This window comes from Chlamydotis macqueenii, chromosome 28 (assembly GCF_036417535.1).
Source record: "Chlamydotis macqueenii isolate bChlMac1 chromosome 28, bChlMac1.mat, whole genome shotgun sequence".
Classification (NCBI taxonomy): Eukaryota; Metazoa; Chordata; class Aves; order Otidiformes; family Otididae; genus Chlamydotis; species Chlamydotis macqueenii.
The window spans coordinates 1,967,601-1,983,611 of NC_141583.1; the positions used below are offsets into that span (position 1 = coordinate 1,967,601).

Consider the following 16,011-nt stretch of genomic DNA (forward strand, 5'->3'; position numbering starts at 1 on the left):
CTTGGTTTTTCTAGCTAGCTAGCTTCTGGGTTTAGATGCCTGAAAAGATCCTTGTGATGAGACAAGCACTTTCTTGAATTTGTTATTCCTGTTCTGATGGTGGTTACTGATTATTTACCAAGCGACTGCGAATGAACCCACACTGCCTGCCACCGCAAACCTCGTGGCGGGTGGGTGCCAGCATGGAGAGTTTGTCCCGGCACAGCCCCGTTTGACGTGGTGGCCTGGGAAGATGGGCTGTGGCAAAAATCTGCGTCTGGTTCCCAAAGTGCTGAGGTTTTTCTGGAGAAATGGGGTGTGAACTGGGGCAGGAGGAGCAGGTTAGCCCAGCACGGGCGTGGATGGGGCTGGCGTTTCTCCTGCTTTCCTGGAGGGTGTTGGTGGCTTCACGCTAGAGACCAAACGCTGATTGTTAGTAATTTTATTGGCAGGAGTTCATATTTACAACAGAGAAGAGGAAATAGGAAAGAACCGAGTCATTACAAAGCTCTTCAGTGTTTACACAACTGTTATGGCTTGGGACAGCATCATCCATCTATTGAAAACGTTGTACATGAAGTTACAACTGTGCTAAAAACAGAGGTGACGCTTCGTTTGGAGGGTGTCATTTCCAACGCGGTGGTGATGTTCTTTTCTTCATCAAAGCTGTTGTGTCTGAAACAAGGGGAAGAGGTGAGGAAGTGGTTGCCATGTCCTCCTATTGTGTTTCGAGCCACGCGTGTGGCGGGACAGGGATTTCACGTGCACCTGGGATGTCGGTGAGCTTCAGCCTCTGGAACAAAGGGCGTTTGGGTGGCTGAGCAGCAGAGGTGCCTGGGGCTGAACCCCAGTTTGAGCCAGCAGTACCACAGCGATGTTCACACCACTGAAGGCTGCATGCAAAGTGGTTGCTTAGGTGCTTTGGAAAAACACCCGAAAATGCCTTTTCAGGTCATTAGTAGCGATTAAAGCTTCTTTGCTTGTCCCTAGCATTGCAGCTGGATGCCTGCAAGGTTTAATAATTTCATAATTTATTTTGAAAAGGTGCTGCAAAGCGCTGCTCGCTGCTGCTTGAGGAAGAATTGAATTTTGCTGGATTAAAGATGTGCTCGAAGTGAGGGCTTAAATCCTAAGGGGCTTTGGTACCTTCGCAGGGGGAGTCATAGCAGGAAACCCAGGAGGCTGAGGAGGATGATGAGGGGGAGGTGGCACCGGAGGGGCGATCCCACTGACTCCTGGTAGTCCTGACAAATCAACAAAAATAAATTGGTCAAAAATCGCTTGGTTTAATGTGCTAAAAGCCAATGGCAGAGTTCATGCCCTGACTGGCTCCTCTGCCTTCCTGACTGTCCCCGGCGATTGCTCCTGGGGGAGAAACCGCGTCATTGCCCTGGAGCGTCCGTCTCTGTCGCTGAGCGAAGCGGGGTATCCCTGAAATCTGGGGGGTGGCAGCCTCCTTTGGAGATCCCTTCCACAAAGCCCTGGCGGCGCTACGTCCTGAAAGGATGTAGAGGAAAAGGAATAACCTGTGATGTGACAGCGCAGGATTAACTTGTGTCCAGAGGGATCCCACTGGGGCAGGTTTGATGTTATTCAATTAGGAAAACTGGGAGTTCCCCCTTCTCTGTCATTCTGTGCAAAGTCCATGGCAAACTAAGCTATTGCGTGGACGCTCTTTGCCCAAACTCACTTGAGTTGTTCAGTGTTTTAAATCAATGTTTTAAATCCATTTATTTCTTTTAGCAATCCATTTATTTCTTTCCCCCTCCTTTTGGGGAGGAAGGCCCCCTTTTTTTCAGAAATACGAAGAGAAAGTCCCACTCACCTCGTATGGATACATGGTGGGTATTAACGTGGTGTTGTCCGAGTAATATTCTACTGTGGCATACAAGTAATCACCTGGAACGAGAGCATCGTTCTGATGAGGCTGGGTTAATGTTCGGTATAACCAGGCGGGCAGCTGACCCACTCAGACCATCATCACAACACCCAGCATCAATCCCAAGGGGTGGAAACTCAAGTTTAGAGGCTGCCTGGCTCGGGGGCTGAGTTTGCCTGTGAGCGGCGACGGCAGCGTGCTGGGGGCGTGCGCGGATCTATCGCTGCGGAAATGAAAGCGAATCTGCTCAGGCGCGGCTACCAGGGTTCTCTCTGCTCCTAGTCCCTTTCAGTAACCTTTCTAGCTCAGCAAGACGTGATTTCCGACGGTAACGAGAACCACTGGGGGCAGAGCAGCTGCAGAAAAATGTCTTCTACCTCTGCTTTTCATTTTGTTTTATCTTTACACGAAAGCACCGCTGAATTTTTAGTGGGCAGAGCCACTTGGTGTTAGGGTGTCTGCTTCCTATGGATTATTCACATTTGTATCGGAGGTTCCTGGTGTGGTTCAGACACAAATGTTTTTGTCTGAGAGGGTCTCCAGAGCCCCCTTTTGAAGTCGGTGGAGATACCGGGTACCAGTTTCTCTCCATTTACTCTAAAGGAGGTCGGGGGCACCCATGCTCTGTGCACATTACCCGGTGCTGGGTGAGAGGAGTCCCACCCTTATATTGCGACATTGTGATTGCACGTCTTTTCCCCTCTGAATAGTCAGTGTAAGTCAAATTAATCCAATTAACTCAGAGAAATAAACTGCTGCTTTGCTCGCCTGTCCTGCCTGAGCATAACCAGCCGCTCCAGTTCCCGAGCAGCCACGATTCAGCAAACCTCTTACTCCATCTGCGCAGCAGCTCCCCGGATCTGTTTTCCTCTGGGTATTTCTGCAAAGCTCCGGTGCCACGAGGACCTCGGGCTGCGGCGGCCCCTTAGTTTCCTTCTGCCGTGCACGGCAGCCCTGAGCTTTTGGCTTAAAGGAAGGATGAAGGGCGCTGGGGTTTGCTGGTGGCTGCACGGGGAGGTGGGACAGGCTCGGTGTCCCTCGGGGGTTATTTGTAATTGCAGAGGACTCGGTTCAGTGGCTTCTTGGTGCCTTTGCCTTGGTTTTTATTGGCAAAGCCTGATCTCCCTGCCTGGCAGAGGCCGGACGGGGACCTCCCAGCATCCTTTCCAACCCCTGTTATTCCCGCTTTCCCATGCAGCTTGCATTAAATAATCAGAAAAAAAAGCAAGAATTTCTCACTGAAACGAGATGCGTAGTCGTATAAAAACTTTGTCATCTCCTCTTCTTCTTCTGTCTCAGCATTCCCTAAAAACAAACAGAGAATGAACAGCGGAGAATCGTGTCGAGCTGGCTGGATACGGTTTCACAAGAATGCTTTCATTGATTTATTGGCGCTTTGTGCAAACCCTATTCCCACGTGGGAGTAATGGATTCGCAATCTGGCCCATAATTAAATCAGAGCCTTCACAGCAGAAGGTATCGTGTTGCGGACCCCACCAGCGCTCCTCCCAGGTGGGTTTTTTCCTTTATTTTGGGTGCAGGTGTGCAGTTGCAGCCCTCCAGCTGCGTTCCTGCACCCCAAATTTGTTTGGGGGGTGGATCTCAAAAGCTCTGCTCCGTACGTTTTGAGCCACTCCGCAGACACTGGCCTGGCTGCTTTATTCCTTCTGTGCCTTTTGCTCTGATATCGCTGAAGGCTCGGAAAGGAGACTTGTGTTTCCTTAGGGCTGAGTCCCTATAAATACATTTCTGAATCATTTTCAAAGTCGTATCAAGTAATTTGTTTCTCTTTTCCAAACATAATGTTAAATGTATTTTCTTTTTTGGGGGTCTTATAAATCAGACTAATTAGGAATATTAATATTATAATACTCATGCAGTAATATGGAATCATAGAACCGTAGAATGGTTAGGGTTGGAAGGGACCTTCAAAGCCCATCCAGTCCAACCCCCCTGCCAGGAGCAGGGACATCTCCAACCGGACCAGGTTGCTCAGAGCCCCGGCCAACCTGGCCTTGATTGTTTCCAGGGGTGGGGCCTCCACCGCCTCTCTGGGCAACCTGGGCCAGTGTTCAATAATATAATAATATAATAAGAGACTCATGACAATATAATATAATATTTTAGTACTTGTGTATACTCAGTTAATATTAGTTCTAGTATTATAAGTTATACTGTTAATAACGTTAATGATGCCGTTAGTTGTGCCTGGGGCCAGCCGTAGCTCCGGGTACCCCTCTCTAAAACTTCCCTCCGTTTCCCAATGCAGCCCTGAGTTCCTCAGCGCCGGCAGTGGGCTGTGCGAGAAACCCCAGTCCAAAACCTCTCCTCATTAGGAAGTTATCAGAAAACAGTGACATTGCCCAAAAATTTCTGGGCAGGCATCAAAGCCCGGGGGTAGGAGTGGGGTCTGCGGGTGGTGACACACGGCCCTCGCTCAGCCTCGCTGTGTAAAGCGCATCCTGTCCCCATCCTGAGCTTTCGGGGCAGCTCGGACCCGAATCAGGAGCTGTGCGGCACAGCATACACCCATCCGTCCCCACGCCTTCCCACGCTCGTCCTTCAAAAGTACTCTGTCCTTTTTGGCTCCAGCGGCATAAACCCCGGCTCTCGGGGTGCATTATCCCACGCACGAAGCTTTCTGAGAAAGTTATTCTGAGTTGGCTGTTGTATTTATGCTGGAGCCGTGCTAAGAATAATACTGGTGTTGTGTTGTCGTGAAGAGCTTCCATCTGGAACTGCCCCCTCCGCGACTGCTTTTAACCCCTCGCCTGATGTTTCGCGTTCGACTTTGTCCCTCTGGCGCGGTAGAGGAAGAGGAAGGGTCTCTGCGGCCAGTGGGCGCAGGTAGCTGCTGGTTCCCTGCTGTCTGCCCCTCGGTCGGTGCTGCCTGCTCTCTCACTTCCTAGAAGCGTTGCCTCATTGCGCGTGTGCTCATCCCTGATTAGCTTCAGGTTCCTACTCCGTCCCTCCTGGGCGCTGCCGGTGCTGAGGTTTTCCTCCCTCAATTGCCCCGACTTCGGTTTCCCCACATCTCCTAAGTGCCCACCTCATACTTCAGGAAATCCTGGTTGGTTTTGTTGGTTTTTTCTTTTTCTCCTTGCCTGTATCTCTCTCTCAAGAGCTCCCAGCTGTATATTGCAAATTATTTTGAATGCGGTATGGAAAACATTAATTATCAGGCTCTATTCTGCAAGCACAGATGGTATTTTGCAAGCACACACTTTACTGTAACTTTTAGTAATTGCATCGAGTTTTTCCCTGGTTTTTTTTTTTTCTGGTTTTTTTTTTTTTTTTTTTTTTTTTTTGTTCCTGGCCCCCCATCTCCAAGCAAACACCACAAGACCTTTCCACCTCCAAGACCCCACCCCGAGTGCCGTGCAGCATCCCGGCAGCGTAGAAACGATCTGAGCCCGGCACTTAGCAGCGTGATTAAATTAAATTGCAAAGCGGAAAACCAGAGAAAGGTATTTACCCGGTAAAAAATGAAGAACCAAGAGTGCTGCAATTAAAAAGTTCATCGTCCTATGTTTCGGTGGTGTCTGCCAGTGCGGCTCGGCGCTGCTGCTTGGGAATTTCTTCAGACGTCCCAACAGAGGCAGGAAATGACTCTGTGAGGGCTGGACCAAGCAGCCTCCACGCTCAGAGGAAAGATAAGTTTTTCTGCAATTTGCCAAGCGCTGCGATGTCAGGCTGGGCTAGAGGTGGCCCTGCACGGGCCGGGAGATGCGCGGTGCCCCTAACACCACTCCAGCGATGGAAGATTTTCCCTTTGCCAAAACTTTTCCGATGGCTGAGTCGCAAGTCTTGGAAAGGTATTCCCCAGGGAGGGTGAGCGGCGCTGCATGAGCTCGCAAATAGCGGGAGGATGGTTGTGATTATGTTACGGTGGCGTATGATGGGAGTTATTAATAGCAGAGCCTTCTTGGAGAGAGGGCGGCGATTCAGAGCAAAGGCAGAAACAATGACTGGGAGCCAGGTTCAGTTCCCAACTTCCCTTAAAATCTTGGGGGATTTTTATTCTTGGCTTCATTTCACCTTCCTATGCCTCGGTTTCTCCATCAGTGAGAAGAAATGCAAACAGTGGTGGGCTTATTTTATTTTAAAGTGGATAGAAATCCCCTGGGTCGGGATGCTTCGGGAGCCGCACTCGGTGTTTGCTCCTCTTACTGCGTCTGCAGGGCGTGGTGCCTTGCTGCACGTTGATATCGGCTGCTTATTCTCATCTCTTCTCTAAAAATAAAAACAAAATCCGAAAACATTTTTTGAAAGAGAAATGAAGAGGAAGAGAAAACCTGACTCGTCTGCATTTGTGAGGAAAAGCTGATACCGGTGCAGAAGGAGATGACCTGATGCTGGTGGAAACTGGTATTAACTGGGGTGCGAAGCAAAAGGGGAATAGAAGAAGCAGGAGGCAAATAAGATGTGACTGAGCTGGGGTAAAATTTCTTCCTGAGCGGCGTGTGGTGGGGGTTTGCTGCTGGAGGAAGTGCTGAGATGGCTGTGACTTTATTGCTTACACGATAAAAATATCAGTTTTGTGGGGAAACCTCAGACGTTCACCCAAGGCAGTTTCCTCTCTCCACCAGTCAAGGTGCTGGTGTGTTCTGGGGGCTCTTGGACGTGGTGCGGGAGGCAGACGCTAGCAAACCGAGCAAGATCAGCCTCAGAAGGTAACAGAGGAGCTGTGCTTTGGGATGTGGCGAGAAGACAGTCGTATTTAGGAAGATTCACCTGGAAAGAGAGCCCTTCCCAGCCTGGAGGGTGGTTGAACACACGACGACCTTGGGAGGAGGCGCAGGCCCTGCTCTCGCCTTGTCTTTATCCACCATCCCTCGAGGCACATTCTCCCCATCTTAAAAATCGTTTCCCAGCCCTCTGTGTCAGTTTTCTCCACCCGAATGCCTGAGGGACGATGCTCCGGCTGCCTCCGTTCGCCGTCCCCTCGGTGGGTGCCTGCCCCTGCGGGATGTGGGCTCGGGAGTTTCCTCTCGCAGATGAGAAAAGGGAAGTGAGTTTTTCAGCGAGTTTAATGGCAAACAGCTGTGCTGAGCCGAGAGCAAGGTGGGGGCACGGGCTGCAGGCGGGGGTGGAAAACCACCGGCTGCGATGGGATGAGCGCGAGCATCCGTGGGGCAACCGGCTGGGGAAGAGCGGTGGTGGGCAGGGTTTTTCTCATCCTTGTTCCATCGATTTTAAGGCAAGGATTTCCCAAGGCAGATTTCTTTTCAGCTAAGAGGAGCCCCAAGTGAAAAGCTTTCCAAGCGCATCCCAAAACGGAGGTGCAGCCTCCCAGGGCTGTGCGTGCTTTGCCGAAAGGGCTTTTCCCATCCGTAGGGAGATACTTCTTGGCAAAGGGTTAAGCGCAGAGGAATGCCGAGCTGACCCAGCAGGCAGGAAGCGAATGGCTCCAAACCCTCCCCTCGACCCGCAGAAATAACATCAAAACTCAAGATCTCAACCCAAGCAGAAATCTGACCTCGTTGGGATGAATTCCACCAGGACCGGAGCTGGCGCCTCGGCCGGGAGACATTTGGGTAGCGTGGGGAGCTGTCGAGCTGTGCAAGAGTTAAAATATCCTGGTTTTAAGGTGATGAGGAGGGAAGGGGCAAGGCAGGTTTATGAGGGTGGTGTGGTGGCAGAGGAGGCTTTTATTGGACGCATGGATGGGGTTGGACAGGCAAACGTCTTGGCGTGCGAGCTTGGAGTCTGAATTCAAAGGGATTCGCCAGCTTGGGGCTGAGAACGGCTCCTCGTGGTTGGATGTGATGATGTAACACTTGAAAAAGCTTAGGGGGAAAAAAAAAGTGTGGTACCTGCAGCGTGGAGATGCTGCTAAGGGAGCTGGATAAAATGCGCTAGGGGGTGAAATGAGGGGGAAGCCAAGGCTTTGCCCCAAACGCTGCTGTTCCTGCACGGCTGGGAGTGTGCCGGTGGCCAGCTTGAGCATCCCCAGCAGCATCCCGCACCCTCCTGCTGCTGGGGACCGCTGGGGAAAGGCAGGTGCGGATTTTGGGTTGTATTTCTGGCCGGAAAAGGAAAATGCTCTATTTTAATTTTTGTTCAGTTTTTTTTCCTTTTACGTTTGTTCTTACTTCTCATGTCTCGTAACACAGAACAAAAACGTCGCCCAAGGAGCAGCCAGAAAAAGCAGCCAAGCCGACGTCTTTCCCGTCTCTGATCCCATGCTCCTTTCCCAAAACTTCATTCCTCTTTTGCACAATCGCTGTACTATCATGCCTTTTAAAATTATTACTAAAGTTTACGTGCCGAAATCAAACTGTAAAAGGTCCCACGGGGAGGGAGCAGTGTGAGAGCGATGCCTTTCACGTGGGAAAACTCAATGTGTGAGCCAAAAAATAATTTAAAAAAAAAAAAAAAAAGGCTTTTGCAGACAAGGGACGGCAACGCCGGCTCCTGCTCCTCGCGATGCCGAGGGTGCTGCGTCCTGGGGATGCCTTGGGCGGCGAAGCCTGGCAGGCTGTGAGTCGGGCGCTCGTGATACGGCTGTGGGTTTTGCGCTGAGGACGACGGTGCGAGTGAGATCACCGCCGGCTCTCGGATGCAGCACGTCATTTCCCAGCTTTAATAAGCGGAAGCAAAACTTGAAGGGAAATTTAAAAAATGCAGCTGGTAAATAAGAGTTTTCCCTTAACAATGCCTTGTGCCCAGGGAGATGACATTAGCAGGATTCCTGCGGAAGTCGCTGGAGGGGACGTTGTTCAGAGTTTTCACTGCAGGAGACGAGAAGATGGATGAAAGAAACCCCAAAACCCCCATTTTTTCCACGACACCGCCTGCCGCGGGGTTTCCTGCGCTCCCCGAGGTGCCGTGTGCCGGCTGCGAGGTGGGTGGGATGAGCTGCCCTTCCCAACACCCGCTGGGGAGCCGAGGGGAACGGGCCCTTCTCGCTGTCCGAGGGGGTTTTCTGCTCTAAATAAAGCTTTTCCTGCCCTTCCCTGCCCCTTTGTCAGCAGCTGCTGCTGGGGCTGCCGGCTGCCGGCCGGGTGTGCGGCGCTGCCAGAGAGACCAGGGGATAATAATGCGATACTTCAGATACTTTGAAATAAAGAAAATTAAAAAACCACTTTTAAACAGTAATTCTTAATAAAATAAATAAAAGAAAATAAGCTAAATAAAATAAATCGAATAAGTCAGATAAATAAAACAATAGGGAATAAAAACATGTTCCTGTTTTTCACAGTTGGTGTCTGCCGTGCACCGGGGCAGCAGCTCGCTCTGCCTCTGGGCACCGTTCCCCCGCACGGCTTTCGGCGTGGATGAAACACGAGGGATTTCTGACCCCGTGCTCTCCCATCGCCGGTTTTAGGCTGAGACGGATGCTGCAGCCAGTCCTTGCCGTGGGATGCTGATGTTCACCGATGACACCAAGCTGTGTGGTGCCATCGACACGCTGGGGGGGAGGGATGCCATCCAGAGGGACCTTGACAGGCTGGAGAGGTGGGCCCGTGCCAACCTCATGAAATTCAACCAGGCCAAGTGCAAGGTCCTGCACCTGGGTCGTGGCAATCCCAGGCACAAATCCAGGCTGGGTGGAGAATGGATTGAGAGCAGCCCTGAGGAGAAGGACTTGGGAGTGCTGGTGGATGAGAAGCTTAACATGAGCAGGCAATGCGCCCTTGCAGCCCAGAAGGTCAACGGCATCCTGGGCTGCACCAAGAGGAGCGTGGCCAGCAGGTCGAGGGAGGGTGGTACAACACTGGCCCAGGATGTCCCATCCCTGGAAACATTGCAGGTCATGTTGGCCGGGGCTTTGAGCAACCTGATCTGGTTCGAGATGTCCCTGCTCCTTGCAGGGCTGCATCAAGAGAAGCGTGGCCAGCAGGTTGAGGGAGGGGATTCTCCCCCTCTACTCTGCCCTGGTGAGACCCCACCTGGAGTACTGTGTCCAGTTCTGGAGCCCCCAACACAAGAAGGACATGGACCAGTTGGAGAGGGTCCAGAGGAGGCCACCAAGATGATAAAAGGGCTGGAGCAACTCTCTTATGAGGCCAGGCTGAGAGAGCTGGGGCTGTTCAGCCTGCAGAAGAGGAGGCTCCGGGGAGACCTGATAGCGGTCTTCCAGTACCTCAAGGGGGCCTACAAGAAAGATGGGGAGAGGCTGTTCAGCAGGGCCTGTTGTGATAGAACAAGGGGTAATGGGTTTAAAATAGAGGGGGGTAGATTTAGATTGGATATTAGGAAAAAATTTTTTACAATGCGAGTTGTAGAACACTGGAACAGGTTGCCCAGAAAGGTGGTGGAGGCCCCATCCCTGGAAAGGTTCAAGGCCAGGCTGGATGAGGCTCTGAGCAACCTGACCTAGTCAGGGATGTCCCTGCTCCTTGCAGGGGGGTTGGACTAGATGACCTTTGAAGGTCCCTTCCAACCCAAACCCTTCTGTGATTCTATGACTCTATGCTGCAGGAGGTGACGGTGGGTGGCCCGTCCCAGAATTGCCGATCCGTGGCGCTTGTTTTCCAAGCACCTTTTATTTTTTCCTTCCTTGATTACACCCAGACCAGCTGAACTGCATGAACGCCTGGGTGTGTTTGAGAGCTCCCCTCCGAAACACCCCTCTGGCTGCAGCGCCGGCCAGGACAGGGGCGTTAATGGCACCCAAGCACCCACAGACTCTGGGGAGGTCGCTGAGCAGCCGAAAAAATTGGGGGCATCTTTGGAGCAAGGAGAGGAGCTGCTTATCGCACGTCATGCAGTTGGTCTTCTGTGCGTTTTACTGCCCCGTGAGCAAAATGCAGAGAGAAGGGGCTGTCACGCGGCTTTGCTTAATTCTGTAACATGAAAATACCCTTTTTTTTTTCCTGTTAAACAGCAATTTCTGGTGGCTGCTGTACGGGGTACCACAAGGCATAATCTGATATAAATCCAAGACCTCAGTTGCTTACCCAGGAATCAGGAATTTTATTATTTTGATGCCACCTCTCATTGCTCTTGAGCATCCCCTCCCTCCCCGGGTGCTTAGAGGCTTCCTCCTCCTCCAAGGAGAGAAACCCAGCAGTAAAAAAGCAAAGATGATTTCCCCCCTCAGCCCTGCTGACCTGGAAGGGGAAAAATGGGATCGTGGAGCTGCTGTAGATGCTCCAGCCACCCAAACTGGACGTGCAGGCTCCGGGCGGTGGGAGCGTGGCGGCATCAGACGGCGCTGAGACCACGCTGGCTCGTCCCACCCCACCTTGCTCCGAGCACTTGGCGGCTGCCCAGGGGTTTTGTGTTTTTTCCGGAGCACTTTTGTGCTTTTTGGCTGGTAAACCACTGAAATAAGCGTTCTGGGTGGTTTGCGTGTGATACCATCTATGAGCAACGGCGAAATTCGCTTTCAAGATTATAAATGATTAAAAAAAAAATTCTGCTAAAAACGCTCCCCAAGAGGCTAAAAAATACCCAAAGGGAGCATTCCTGGGGCTGCCGCTCAAATCCTGTCGGAAAGGATTGTGCGGAAAAATCCTCCTGCCTTTTGCCAGCCTGGGAGTTTCCAGATGTTCCTGGGGTAGATTTGCAAGTTATTGATGGAGGCGGTTCCCAGCTAGCTCCCATCCTGCAGGCTCTCTCAGTTTTCCCTTTTCTCTTGGTTTTTAACTCATTTGCAGGAGAGTGTTTTGGCAGAGCGGCGTTTCAGCACCTCGCCGGAGTGAATCTGTCTGCGCCTGAAACCGAGAGCCGGCGTTAATAAACCTCACGGTGCACTTGAGGAGGTGCGGAGCAGAAAAAATAACAGCTTTGTGAGTTTTTAGCTCCCCTGGGTGAGACCGGGGGGGACGCTGGGGACCAGCGATGGCCAGAGGTGGTGGCTCTGACCCTGAAATTGAACTCTTTTGTGTCTAAACGCAGCCTCATGCCCGCCTGCAACGCTTTTTGAGCTGCTTCAGAGCTGCTCCGGCCGTGCAAAGGGCTGGGGTTCGGGCTGGGGAGCTGCCATGCTCCTCCAGAGAGGGTTTTTGGGGGGGCACCCAACGCCTGGGTGCTCCCTGTTCGTGCTGCGGCAGCCGGAGCCGAGGGTGAGCTGACACCTGGAGGAGATTGATGGGTTTTGGGGGAGCCGAGCGGGCACCAGCGCTTTGGGGGATGCTCCAGGCAGGAGCGCGGGGCTGCAGCCGCAGCGTTTGCACCACCAGCAGCACCCAAAAGGGAATTTTCTCAGCGGGGTGGCGGGCAGTTTGGATGCGAGGGGCGTTGGGCTGTGAGCAGCTCAGCGTTAGGACGCTCTAAAAACGGAATTTATTTCCCGGCAGGGGTGGAGGAAGGGGTTTTACCTCCCGGGTGGGTCTCAGGAGAGGGCAGCTGGGGGAGGCGAGGAGAGAGCCGGGGCGAAGGGGCTGCGGGGCGGGCCCGGGAGGGGTCAGCTCGGGCCAGGCGCCGTCGGCAGAGCAGGAGGCTGAGGTGGAGCAGGACAAGGAGGGAGACGCAGGCCAGCCCCAGCGCCAGCGGCCAGAAAGGGCATCCTGCTGCGGAGAGGGGGAAAGGAGAGTTAATAGAGGGGAGAACAGGGGTTTGGTCACTGTGGGGAGCTGAGCGTCCCCCAAAATGGGGGGTCAGGGCCAAGCATCGCCCAGAACAGGGAGACCAGGTCCGAGCACCCCCAAAACGGGGAGATCAGGGCTGTGCAGGAGTGGGATGCGCTGGTTTAATGCATTTTGGTGCAGGAAGATCCCGGGGAGGAGATGGAGGGGGCAAGGGGTTTCCAAAGGTGCCTCAGTGAGGAAGAATTGGGATGCAGGGAATTCCTGAATGAGGAAAGGCCATAAGAATTGGGATGCAGGGGTGGATGGAGGCTGGGAGATGCGGTGGGGGGTGATGAACAATTACCCTCCCTGTGTCCTTTGGTGATGGTGACGCTAAGGTTCTTGCCCGTGCCACTCTCCAGGGCCGTGCACGCTGCAGTCCCGTCCCAGTGCTGGGCCGAGACCCAGGTGATGCTCCAGGCGCTGAGGACGCCATCCTCATCCACGGTCCCTGCCGTCAGCGGCGTCACCTCCCCGCCGGGCTGCCATCGCACGGTGTCCCAGCCCTGCGGGAGGTCGTGGAGGAAGCAGAGCAGGGGGATGTCGACCAGGGGCTGCCCGGGCTCCTCCACCTCGATTGGCACCAGGATGGAGAGCTGGGGCTCGGTGGCATCTAAAGAGGGAAACTGGGTGCTGGGAGGGGACACAGACCTCCCCAGGGATGTCCCCAGCCGCTGTGCGACCTTCCAGGCACTCACCAGTGACAACGAGCCTGGTCCCATCTGCAAACAAGGCGTCGAAGTACGAGGAGCTACAGTAATAAACCCCGGAGTCGTTCCTCTGCGCGTCGCTGATGGCGAGGGAAAAATTTGTCTCTTTTTCCCTCGTCCCCGAATATTTTCCCTTCAAAGAAGAGTAGTCTGCGCTCTTGTAAATCCAGGCTAAAGTGCCGTTTGGCTTCTCCTTGTACCAGTTGACGAAGGTGTCCGAGGTGCGACAGCTCAGCTTCGCCGTCTCTCCGGGGCGCACCCAGAGCTGCCCCGGGCTTTGCTGGGGCCGGCTCCCCTCTGCCGAGGCGCCTCCTGCACAGGGAGAGCGGCTGTGAGTTGGGTTTTCTGCGCTTCAGGCTCTGCGATAGAAGTGGTTTGGGGCCAAAAGCCCCGTAGCGACAATCTGGGGCAGGCAGAGGTGTTTCGGGGGGGCACGTACCTGGCAGGAGGAGCAGGAGGTTCCCCAGGAGCCCGTAGGACATGCTGGCCAAAACCCTTCTGCCGTGGAGATTTCTCTGCGTCCGGGGAGATTTTGTGAGGATGGGCAGCCACCCGCCCCGGGGTGCTGGGAGGAGGAACACCAGGAGCTGGCCCTGCCCCAGCCGTGATGGGGGGGTCCCTCCTGCATCCCCCCACCAACCGTGGGGCTTTCCGGCCTCAGCCGCCTGCATGGGTGATGGAAATGGGGTGAAAATGGCAGCTTTGCCACCTGTCCCCCACCCACAGGAGCCTTGGGGGCTGGGTGGAGTGTGGGGTGGTGGCGAGGTGGGGGCTGAGGGTCCCCAGAGTCTCCTGGTCTCACTTGCAAACCTGGATTTTAATTTCAGCCTCCTGTTGCGAGGGGGGTTTACATCCCCCTGCCCACCCCTCTGAGGAGCCCTGGGCTTCCTCACCCCGGTTTCCCTGCTCTCCAAGCAAACCTTTGGCTCGCTCTCGGTCTTTGGGCTGGAGTTCCCCATCTCCCGCAGGGGAGCCGCTGGGAATTGCCCCGGGAGCACGGCGTCGGCCACTGAGAGGAGTGGATGTCGTTAATTTAACGCCTCTTCTCCATTCTTGTGCAGCTCTGCAGCCGCCGGAGGCTTTGCTCGAGCCGGCGATGGCTGCGGTCGGCCTCGCTGCTGTGTTTTGTCACTTCTGCGGGGTTTATTGACAGCAACCCCTTCCCCCCTCGCCCCGGCCATGGGGGTTGGTGATGTTTTTCGGCACTGGTTTGACCAAGGGCCCGTTGTGCGGAACCGCAGCAGGAAAGGCAGCAACGGGGCTGGGGGGAGTGGCAAGGGCTTTGCCATTTTCAGTCCCTTTGAAGGGCGTTTTGGGGTGGGGGGCAGGGTGGCGGGGGGAGACTGCCCATCAGAGGCACCGGGGAGTTGCCTAGAAACGGGCAGGGGCGCTGGGATTTGTGTTACTTCCGCCTGTTTGGGACCAAACCGGGGTTGGGAGGGTGGACACAGTCCCCATCTACTCCTGGCCATGGCCACTTCCATCCCCCAGCACCCCCAAAATGCTGGAATTCCCCCAAATTTCCCCCATGAACCTGGTCCTGGGCGGCGCCTGGCTCGGGACTTGTGGGATCTGGCCCAGGTTTTGCATCCATGGACGATTTTTTTTTGCATTTTGGGGTTTTATGAGAGAGGCTCAGCATCTCTTCAGCTCAGAGCATCGCCCAGGTGGGTTTATTCCCCCGTGATGCTCAATAAAATCCCGATTTTTGCTCAGAGGCTTCAAACGTGGGGGGTGAGGTGCAACAGGAGGCATCCCACCCCGAGCATCCTCCTGCCAGGGATGCTGGTGGATGCGGCACATGGCCGAGCAGCCGCCACGTCCCCGGTGACGAAGCCAGCGGGGTGGGGGTGTTGTCGGTGTCCTGGGCCCCCGTGGTTTTTTCAGCAGCGGCAGCGCTGCAGAAGGGCTGGGCCCCAGGGAGGAGCTGGCCCCCTCATCGCCACACTGGCCACCGATGGCAACTGGAGGCTGGCTGGCCCCCGTGGGGCTGCTGTGGCTCTGCCTGGGTGGGTGGTGGTGCTGGGAAGGGTGGCCAAGCCTGGCTTTGGGGACATTTCTGGGCTTTTTGGAGGAACTGGCTGCCGGGGGGGGGGGTGGTGGGTGTTGCGGTGGGGCTGGCTGGAGGCTGGGGGGCAAATGAGCCCCCGGTTGCTCCCTGCAGCCCCAGTAGCGCTGCTGAGGCTGCACCAGCCCCAGCCCGTCCTGGTTGTGGAGCCTGGAAAGCCGGTGGAGATCGTCTGCGAGGACAGTGAGAACCTAACAAGCAAAATTGCAGTGTCCTGGTACCGGCGTGGCGGCAGGAACAGGCCTGACCTGGTCTGGAATTGTGGGAACACGAAGAACAAAAGGTTCACCTGCAAACTGGGGAGGTACAGTGTCACCCTGCACATCAACCGCGCCCACCCCAGCGACACCGGTTTCTACCTGTGTGCCTACCACGATGTCCAGCGCTGGGGTTTCGGCAGTGGCACCACGCTGCTGGTGGGAGGTAGGACAGGGACATGATTGGGGGGTGGGACCCCAGTGGCCCCCATGTCACCCCCATGGCCCCATCCCCTGCTGTCCCCCCTGTCCTGTCCTTTTCTGTCCCCTTCCAGCATCCTCCAGCCCCTGCCAGCATACACTCAGTCCCCTCCATCCCCCTCCATCCCCCTCGTCCCCCTCCATCCCCCTCCATCCCCTCCATCCCTTCCATCCCCCTCCATTCCTCCTTCTCCCTCCAGCCCCCTCCATCCCCTCCATCCCTTCCATCCCCCTCCATTCCTCCTTCTCCCTCCAGCCCCCTTCATCCCCCTCCATCCCTCTCCATCCTCTCCATCCCCCTCCATCCCCCTCCATCCCCCTCCATTCCCTCCATCCCCCTCCATCCCCTCCATCCCTCTCCCCCCAGCTCCGTCCCCACGCAGACCCCGCTGCAGCC

At 54.7% G+C, this 16,011-nt stretch overlaps 1 protein-coding gene and 2 long non-coding RNA genes across 5 annotated transcripts; 1 reads left to right on the forward strand and 2 right to left on the reverse strand.

The window, feature by feature from the left end:
* Positions 1 to 404: 404 nt before the first annotated feature.
* LOC147597275 (uncharacterized) lies at positions 405 to 8,945 on the reverse strand. 3 transcript variants are annotated; one of them, XR_015261255.1, is made up of 5 exons: positions 5,334 to 8,945; positions 3,098 to 3,163; positions 1,805 to 1,878; positions 1,126 to 1,223; positions 405 to 772 (listed from the first exon to the last, which is right to left on the reverse strand). It is a non-coding gene; the product is annotated as an uncharacterized LOC147597275 (long non-coding RNA). The 3 variants fall into 3 exon arrangements; XR_015261254.1 differs by having other exon boundaries at positions 405 to 985; XR_015261253.1 differs by having other exon boundaries at positions 405 to 1,223; positions 5,334 to 8,937.
* Positions 3,171 to 15,372, forward strand: LOC147597276 (uncharacterized). Its single transcript, XR_015261257.1, has 3 exons — positions 3,171 to 3,370; positions 11,467 to 11,571; positions 15,253 to 15,372. It is a non-coding gene; the product is annotated as an uncharacterized LOC147597276 (long non-coding RNA).
* LOC147597277 (uncharacterized) lies at positions 12,014 to 13,686 on the reverse strand. The gene is made up of 5 exons (XM_086768406.1): positions 13,528 to 13,686; positions 13,077 to 13,400; positions 12,683 to 12,991; positions 12,130 to 12,321; positions 12,014 to 12,081 (listed from the first exon to the last, which is right to left on the reverse strand). Exons 1-5 carry the CDS (start codon positions 13,568 to 13,570, stop codon positions 12,014 to 12,016), a joined length of 936 nt encoding a protein of 311 aa, XP_086624532.1. The 5' UTR covers positions 13,571 to 13,686.
* Positions 15,373 to 16,011: the final 639 nt, after the last annotated feature.